The 9,604-nt window shown below is 53.2% G+C and overlaps 1 protein-coding gene across 1 annotated transcript in view; it reads left to right on the top strand.

Annotated features, from left to right (window-relative positions):
* ARHGAP22 (Rho GTPase activating protein 22) overlaps nucleotides 1–9,604 on the top strand; it is a 35,055-nt gene that overhangs the window by 9,388 nt on the left and 16,063 nt on the right. The window contains exon 4 of the mRNA XM_023745784.1: nucleotides 24–71. Coding sequence (XP_023601552.1) covers nucleotides 24–71 — 48 coding nt within the window. The remainder of the gene's footprint in view (nucleotides 1–23; nucleotides 72–9,604) is intronic.

Raw genomic sequence — 9,604 nt, 5'->3', positions numbered from 1 at the left:
CATCTGGGCCCCGTTTGGTGGAGGTACTGCCCGTAGCCTGCATGCTCACCCTCTAGAACCCTTGCGTCCAGGTAATCGCGCCCCTCCTCCCTCTTGCCCAGGACCCCTGGCTGGGTCTAGGCTTCTCAGGCAGGCAGTGCTGTCCTCTGCGGCCGGCCCGCGAGGGCTGCCCCCTGGTGAACAGGCAGCCCCGGCAGAAAAACCAGGGGCCACTTTTCCAGACGTGCCCTCCGGCGCACCGTGGGTTTTTGCATGCTCGCCTCTGCACCAGACCCTGCTGTGCTTCGGTGCGTGAGGTCTGTGCCCCGGCGGGGTGGGGCGCTCGGAGTCATAGCAGATGCCCGCAGTGTCCCTCCCTCTGCGCTGCCTGTGCAGACACAGAGGCCCTGCCCCGGACAGGACAGCAGCAGCTCCATTTACTCACGTCCTCCTGTACTCACACCTGTGTTGGTGCCTAGACTGTGATGAGTTTTGTTCTAGGCACTGCAGTTCGGTGGGTGGTGAACAAAGTAGATGGTGACTCCGCCCCCTCCCTGTGCTTTCCTGGGGGAGGGTGGGGGGAGGGGAGACAAAGTGAGAGGCAGTGAGAGGCTACAGCCAGTGGGAGGACAGTGGGACCTGGAGGCCAGCTCAGTGAAGTCCCCGGGAGAACGCAGGGAAGAGCACGCAGCAGAGGGACTAGTGAGTCCGTGGGCCCTGAGGTGGGATCGGGCGGTGGGAACACAAGGAATCTCAGGAAGGCAGGTGCGTCTGAGGAGCAAGGGCGCCAGAGTGGGGCCCTGAGGCGAGAGAGGGCACCGGGGCTTGGGAGCACGTGGGGATTTCAGATTTGGTTCTAAATCGATGGGGCATCAGGGAGGCTCTGAGCAAGAGACAGACATGACCTGACTTAGCTGTATAATAGGAGCCCCGTGGCTGCCATGCGGGGGTGGACCGCAGACAAGAGTGGACGCGGCCGTCTGGGACAGTGGGGAAAGGTCACGGGCAAGGGCTGGCGTGGGAGTGAAGACTGAGGAGTGGTCGCTGCAACTGTTCTGCAGGCGGCGCTGCCGGGTTTGCCGATGGTCTGGACGTGGGGCAGTTGCTGTGTCCATGGGTGGGTGTCCCCATGAATCATCACGAAAAGAGCTTTGGGGGGTATGGCCACGCGGCTGGGCTGGGCCGGCGGCTCCCTGTGGAGCGTGTAGAGCAGGGCCTTCGGCCGCCAGGCTCTGGCACAGGAGTCACGGGAGGCCTGCTCTCCCACTCGGTGTCTAATCGGTGCCCAGTCCAGACAGGCCAAAGGTCACCTGGGGGCTGGCAGCACATCTCCAGGTCCTGCATGCCTCGTGGGCGGGCCCCTTCCCGCCACCTCTCCCCGCCCTCCTCTCCATTCCTGGCTGTAGAACTCCTGACACCTTGCAGGGAGCACAGATCTCTTATGTAGTGGAGTCGCTATGACTTTGAAAGTTACAGTTTTCCTCCTGGGCTTCATCCGTGGCCTCACACTGTCAGCATAGCCTCCTGCCCCTGATGGTCACAGCGGGCATGACCCACAGCCCCGAGGTAATGGCCGGGAGGATCGCCTGCCGAGGGTTCTGGCAGCCGCCACGGGCGTCCTTTGGTGCAAGGTGGTTGATAGTGAGCAGATGGAACATAATAGGCTTCCATGTGGCTGGACTTTGCTTTATGATAAGTGGCACCTTTGAACACCGGGAATAGGAGAATATATCCGTGATCTTGGGGTAGAGAAAGATTTGTAAAATGGATTACAGAAAGCATTACTCCTGTAGGAAAAGATTGACAAATTGTACTATATAAAATGAAGAGCATCAGTTCTTTAAAAGGCAGATTGAGAAAATGAAAAGCAGCTATAGATTGAAAGAAAGTGCTTGCTACATATACAACCATCAAATGACTCACCCTTTAGACTCCTACAAACCAATGAGGCCAAGACAGGCAAGCCGGTAGAAACTTAGGCGAGAGACTGGAACAGCCGCTTCGCAGCAGAAGAAACCCCCCTGAGCAGTGGGCATAGGCAGGTGCCCAGCCTCAGCAGTAACCAGGGAAGTGCCCATTAAACCACATCGCGATCCTTCTCACCCACCCGCGTGGCTAAAGGAAAAGGACCGTCGGTTTCAGGCGGTGCTGAGGGCAGCAAGCCACAGACACCTGCAGATGGCGCCAGGGAAGTCGGCGGTCCCTGCAGAAGTCGGTGCTGTGCACACCTATGTTTTAGTGGATCTGCTACTAGGCTTGTTGCAAACAGAAATGTGTGCACACGTGTGCCAGGAGACTGTGCACGCCTGATGTTCACAGCAGCCTTATCAACGATGACCTGATGCCAACCAAGTGTGTAACAGCAATACAGTGGACAAATAAATAGGATTCGTTCTGAGAACAGAAAACTCACAACAAACCCAACATGCCTGAATCCTAAACACCCAGCGGGACCAGGGAGGCCTAACAATGTGCTTTAGGATTTCATGTATGTAAGGCTGAAAAACAGGGCAGCAGTGAGTTATTATTCATGGACAGATAATTAAGCAGCAAAAATATGAAGAAAAGCGAAGAAATGACGCCATAAAAGGATGGTAGTCACAGTTACACAGGACTTCATCTTGCAATAATGTCTTTTCTGGATGTGTGCATATATTATATAAAAAATAAAACAAAGATGGGAAACTGCAAGTCAAAGAATCTGTCTGAGCTCATGACACAGCTAGTTGGGGATCAGAGCTGAGAAATGAAGGCTGCTGTTCTGAGCCCAAGGCTGTGCGTCGTCCCAGCCCCACGGGCACTGTCGCACAGGTCTGCACCGCCGTGTGCGCGCCTGCTCAAGCCTTCCCCACGCTCTCTTCCCTCCCTCCCTGTCTGTCTGTCTGTCCTCTCCCCCCGCCCCCCGCTTGCTCGCAGTGAGGGCCCTGTACAGAATCCCACATAGAAGCCAGACTTGCCCCTCCTTCAACCCCCCCTCCCCACCCCACAGTGTGTATCAGACTCTCAGGCTGTGTGCTGAAGAACTTGCGAGAATTAAAACAGGAACCGTCATCAAAGGTGCTTTATCTCTTTTCTAGAAATCTAGAGGAAACACAGAAACCCCAGGGGTTAGTGATGGTGACGTGTCTGGGCAAGCATGGGCGCTCCCAGGTGGGCTGCAGCCTCGGGAGGTTTCCTGCCAAAGCTGTTATTAGCCTGGGTTCCACTGGAAAGGAGGCTAGAGGATCAGTCCTTCTTTCACTGTTTAATAACGGAGCCCAAGAGCCCTTTCAAGCGTGTTTGTTCTGGCAGAGCGCGGGCCACCTCTGACAGCTGAATGGGCAGCGTGCCCGCTGCGGTTAGAGCCTGGGCGTCCCCACAGAGGAAACGGCAGGCCAGTGGGTCAGGGGAGCCTGGTACCGCTGGTGGCCTGCCCAGGGGTGAAGTCATTCATTCATTCCTTCACTCAGCCAGTCAGTCATTCGCTCAAGAATGTGTGCTAGGGGCCCGAGACACAGCAGTGAGCAAGAAAGACAAGGTCCCTGCCCTCCCGGAGACAGATAACCAAGGCAAGTAAGCCCATTGTAGGCTAGATGGTGATGAGGGAGGGCAAGCAGGAGTGATGGGGGTGGTCAGAGGTTAGCGACAGTTGAATAAAGGAGATGAAAGGGTGAATTAAACATACTCCTGGGCAGAGAGTTTTGGTGGCAGAGGCTGGAGTTTCCATGATGGCAGAGCAGCAAGGAGGCCAGTGTGGCAGGAACAGTCTGTGAGGGGGAGAGGAGGACACAGGTCAGAGAAGTAATGGGTCGTAAGTCGGGAGGGCCTTGTGATCATGGTGATGACTGTGGCTGTTCCTTGGGGTGAGGCGGTGCTATTGACAGGCTTTGGACAGGATGGCAGAGTCTGACTCAGGTTCCAGCAGGAGCCCTCTGACTGCCGTGTGGAGAATAGATAAAAGAATGCAAGGGCGAAACAGGGAGACCAGTTAGATGCTAATTATACAGCTATACAGGTGGGAGATGATGGCGTGGCCCAGGAAGATATTGGTGATGAGAAGTAATTGAATTCTTGATGCATGATGAAGGTGAGCCTATAGTAGTTCCCTGTTAGAATGGAAGAAAGGTGTAAGAGAATGAGAGTCATCAAGGTAATTCCAAGGTGTTTCGATCCAAGCAACTGGAAGGCTGGATTAGCTATTAACTGAGGTGAGAAAGACCACAGGGAAGTATATTTGTTTGGCAGGAAAATCAAGAGTTTACTTTGGGGCTCAGTCTGAGATACCTGTGGGAGACTCAAGTTTAGAAGTCAAGCAGGCAGTTAGACATTTAAGTCTAAAGATTAGGAGAGAGGACTGGGTTGGAGAGAGAAACACAAACACATAGATGGGGTTTGAAGCCATGAGACTGGATGAGACACCACCAAGCAAGTATAGGAACAGCAGAGAACCAGAGCTGAGTCTTGAGCTGCTCCCCCGTAAGAAGTCAGGAGCAGAGGAGGAGCCAGCAGAAGCAGCTGGGAAAGAGGACCAGTGAAGGAGGGGAGCCAGGAGCCAGTGGGGTCCCTGAGACGAGTGAAGAGAATGTCTAAGGAAGAGGAGCAGTGATCAGCTAGCTGTGCTATGCACTGCCAATACAGCAATCAGTAGAGAACAGGCAATGAGCACCACTCATCAGTAACTTGAACAAGGATGGTTTTGGTGGAGAGCTAGAGATAAGCTTGAAAATAGTAGGTAGGAGAAAGAATAAGAGGTGGGGAATTGGAGTGTGAGCATAGTCAACTCTCTCAAGAAGTTTGCTGGAAAGGAAAAGAGAAATGGAATAGTAGCTGAAGGGGGAAGTCAGGTAGAGGTTTCTGTTTATTACTTTCCTTTAGTTGAGAGACAAACAGCAATGCAAAAGATTGATGGTGCAGGAGAGAGAAAAATTGCTGGAGCACCAATATTTCTCGTGGCTATAAATGCAAAAATGCTCAACAAAATACTAACAAATTGAATCCAGCAATATACAAAACCATTATGCACCATGACCAAATGAGATTTATCCCAGGAATGCAAGGATGGTTCAACATCTGAAAACCAATTCCTGTAATACATCAGTAGAATAAAGAACAATTTTGACACATGATTGTCTCAATAGACTCATAAAAAGCATTAATAAAGTGCTTTTTTCATGGATTAAAAACACTCAGTCTTTCAGGGGTAGAAAGGAATGTCCTCAGCCTGCTAAGAAGCATCTACAACAGTGGTTCTCAACCTTCCTAATGCCGCAACCCTTTAATATAGTTCCTCATGTTGTGGTGACCCCCAATTTCATGGTTACAAATTGAACATAATTAAAGCATAGTGATTAATCACAAAAACAATATGTAATTATATATGTGTTTTCCGATGGTCTTAGGTGACCCCTGTGAAAAGGTCCTTCGACCCCCAAAAGGGTCGTGACCCACAGGTTGAGAACCGCTGACCTACAAGAACCCTTCGGATAACATACTTAATGGAGAAAGACTGGATGCTTTTCCTGTAAGATGGGAGTAGGAGTCTCGCTTTTACCATTTCTGATCAGCATTGTACATAGTCAGAGCAACTAGTCAAGAAATTGAAATAATGTGCATCCAGATTGGAAAGAAAGAAATAAAGCATTTCTGTTTGTAGATAACATGCTCTTGTATATAGAAAATCTTAAGAAATCTACTAGCTATAAAAATTTCAGCAAGATTGCAGGATATAAGGTCAATGTACATAAATCAGTTGTATTTCCATACAGTAGCAATGAGCAACTGAAGCTAAGATCAAGAAAACTTCATTTACTTAGCATCCAAAAGAATAAAATACTTAGGAATAAAGTTAACAGATACAAAACTTCATGCTCTTAAAATGACAAAACATTGTTGAAAGAAATTAAAGAAAACCTAACTAAATGGAAGGACATTCCATGTTCATGGATCAGAAGATGATGTTGTGAGAAAGGCAATATTCCCCAATGGGTCTCTGACAGTCTGTGCCCAGTTCCGAGCTCCATCAGGCAGCTCTCCGAGCCAGCTCTCTGGGAGAGGGGAAAGAAGGGAGTCACAGGGCACCCAGGCTGCCCGGCTTGCCTTGTTCTCTGGAGAGGCTGCAAGCCTTTGAAAGTGTCTTGTGTACACAGGAAGTGCTTAGAGCCCGTCGCATTGCCGTGTGAGAGGAGGCAAGTAAGCACAGGTTTCAGCATCAGGCAGTGGTCTGGGTGCATAATCTGGCTCTTCCCTTGCTCGCTGTGTGACCCGGCCATGCCACTTATCCTCTCTGTGTCCTTGTTTGCAAAGTGGGAATGAAATTGTTGTCTTTGCAGGATTGTCATGAGACTTAAAAAAGAAAATGGGTGCAAAATACTCAGCACGCTGCTGATACTAAATCATCCTCATTCATTCAGTAAACACAGAGCATCTGCCTTGTGCAGGCAGGGGGCGTGGCAGGGGGAAGAAATCAGACAGAGCTTCCATCCTGCTCCCCGAGGCGTACATCCTGGCTTAGAGCAGTGGTTCTCAAACCCAGCTCAGAAGAAAGTGGCAAAAACAGACTGCTAACCCCACCCACTTGCCGGGGTTCTTGTTCCAGCATTAAGAACGGTTCAGCAATCTGGAGAAGGCTGTGCGTAGATTAAATAGGAGTCCAGAGACGAAATATAATTTTGAAAGGCATTTGGGGGTCAGAGGAGCCTGGTTTAAAGGAAACTAAGATCTAAATTCTAAGTTCTGAGTTCTCGTCTCAGGACCCCATGCTTTTTATTAACACAATTTGTCCTGAGGCGAGGCAGAGATATACACTTCAAAGGGTCAGGGTTTCTACAGAGTCCATTGTTAGAATGGGGGAATTAGCCTACGGCTGTTCAGGTGTTTGGCCAGTAGGAGGCAATAACATGTAGATTAAGATGCCCTGAGCTGTCTAGCAGCCAAGAAATCAATTTAATGTATCCTATTCAGGTTTGGGAAAATGCCTTCAGCCATTCCCAGATGCAGCCCTGCTGTCATACTGGAATTGGTTTCCGGCACCCACAGTTTCCAACTCACTTGGGTGTGGCCCTAGAATTTGTATTTCCAGGTACTGCTGGTCTGGGGCCCAGGTTTTGACAACTGAAGGTGGTGAGTGCTATTGAAAGAAAAAAAGTAGAGTAGTTTTGAACACAGTGGTTAGGGCAGGCTGAGAGTGACATTGAGACAGTGTGCCAGACCGGCATCAGCTCCGGCAAAAGCAGAGAACTCTGATGTGGTCGGAGCCGGCGCCCAGGCGGGTGGGCAGGAGGGAGGGAGGCAGTGGGTTAGCTTTTGCTTGTAAATGAAATGGGGAAGGGAGTGCTGGGGGCTTTGCGCTGAGAAGTGATGTGATCTGCTATATAGTTCAGAAGGACCACTCTGCTGACCAGAGAGGGACAAGGGGAGCCCGGAGACATGTACCTAGTAATCCAGGGAGGAGACAGCTGCCTTCACTGCGGCGGTGGTGGTGACAATGGTCAGATTCCAAATCTGTTTGGAAAGCAGGACGGCAAGGCTCTGCATGTGGTGTGAGGCAGAGGGAGCGTGAAGGTGGACTCCAAGGGTCTGGCTGAGCACCAAGGGACAGAGTTGTCATCAGCCAAGAGGGCACGCTCAGCACAGAGCAGGTTTGGGAGGTCGAACTCGTGTTTGAGATGCCCACGAGCCCTTGCCCCGGCGGAGATGCTGAGTGGGCAGCCGTGTGCAGGAGTCGGGGCCAACGTTAGTGTCAGTAACTAGGAGCCTGGTTGCTATCCTGCCTGTAGGCTAGTGGGCACTGCCAAGCAAAGCCCAGCCTTGTAGGCAGCAGCATGGAGTGCCAGTCTGTGCTGAGGAGGGCACAAGGGGCCAGGCCGCGGGCCTGCAGTGGCCACCAGAGCCTCGTGGTCCAGCCCGGCCGTGTGGCTCCTCCAGGCCTCTGAGGACTTTCCTTTGACCTGCCAGGAGCCGATTCTCCTGCCCTCAAGTTCCTTAAAAATGACCGGGCAGGGGGGATGAAGAGGGATAAATGCAGCTCCCCGAGACCACAGCAGGATGCTTGGCCTGGAGACAATCCCCACCTCAGGACAGCACAAGCCACCATCTTATGTGCTGGAGTGACATCTCTAAATGGAAGCCCTCAGGCACAACCAGGGTCAGAGCTCAGGGTCCCTGGCCCCCGCCCAGGCTGGCAGTGGCAGAGCCTGAGATCCTAGTGGACCACCTCCCCCCTTGCTGCTTGCACCATATCCCAGCTCTTATGGGGGATTCCAGAAGAGGGTCTTGTTTCCAGTTCCCCTGAATGTTCACCCTCAGGCCGGGGCCTGGCCTTTCCTGCAGCCCTTCCGACGGGGAGAGAAAGGACTGCTCTGACCTGTGCCGGGCTTTGGGTCACAGAGGCCACAGAAGGGGCACTGAGCCTGGTCCTGTGCCCGCAGCCCATTCCAGTCCACCTGAGGGTCCACCATCGGCGCAGGAGGAGATACCTGTCCACCTCCCAGGCTCATAAAGGCAAACCTGGCCTCTTCCGGGCACCGGTTGGTTCCCAATCTGTCCCTGGCACTGCCCCCGGGGCTGTGAGCTCCGTCTGCCACAGAGCGACTGCCAGGGGCTGCTTACCAGGCGACCAGCGGTGGGGGAGCAGCTGCCCTGTCGGGAGAGCCTGGTGGCAGTGAGTGGTTGAGGGGGGCTGCCACAGGGCTCCTGGCAGCTCAGGACGGTGACTGTTAGCTGCCTGTTACCCTCCTTGCTGGACCCTTATGTCCTCTTCCCTCCCAGCAGCTGTGATGGGGCTGTCCTGGGAGCGTGACCGGCCTGGCCTCAGTGTGTGCTTCATCGAGCTCAGGTCACAGTCCAGGAAAGAGCCCATCGCGGTCACCGCTAAGATGAGGGCAGTGCAAGGTGTGTGCCCACGACGCTGCGCAATCCCCTGGTGACACAGCCGCAGGGAAGTGGGGCAGAGGTGGCCGCTCGCCAGAACAGCTAGCGGTTACTCAGCACGCCCCCATGCCAGGCGCTGGCTCTGGCAGCAGTCCTGGTGCAGCCCCCGCACAGGTGAGGAGACTGAGCAGCAGGAGGCTCAGGTGAGCTGCCCAGGTCACAAGGAAGTAGGCGGGAGCTGGCTTTCTAACCCGGCCTGGTGGCGCTCGGAGCCCGGGGGCTGGATGCCCGCCCTGAGGAGTAGGATGCAGGAGCCCTCCCGGCCCTGTCTCCGCCCTCAGCTTCTCCCAGCAGCCTTGGATGTCACATAGTCTGAGGGAAGAATCTCATCCTGCCATGCGATACTATTGCCAGGGGCTGTTGTATCAAAACCATATCGTAGAGGAGGCAGCGAGGCCCAGAGAGGCTCAGCAACTCACTGACAGCATCCTGCAGGGCTGGGCGCTGCCTCCAGGGCAGCCGCTTTGTGGATTCTCTGTTGCCAGGCAAGCTTCAGAGAGCCTGGCCCTCGGGATCTGAGCTGTCTTGATGGGGAGCAATCAAGACTGACTGGGACAGAGGCAGTCCCTGCAGCCTCAGACCCAGGGCCTGTAGTACACACAGCTCAGAAACAAGGGCCACCCAGCCGAAGAGGTCACCTGTCACCAGGTGCTGTGTGAGAGGACAGATCCCCTGCCCAAGAGGACAATTTCATTTCTACCTCCACACCCCCACCCCC

This window comes from Myotis lucifugus, unplaced genomic scaffold (assembly GCF_000147115.1).
Source record: "Myotis lucifugus unplaced genomic scaffold, Myoluc2.0 scaffold_581, whole genome shotgun sequence".
NCBI classification, from domain to species: Eukaryota; Metazoa; Chordata; class Mammalia; order Chiroptera; family Vespertilionidae; genus Myotis; species Myotis lucifugus.
The sequence above is the reverse complement of the archived record's forward strand: the minus strand, read 5'-3'. Positions and strand labels throughout refer to the sequence as shown.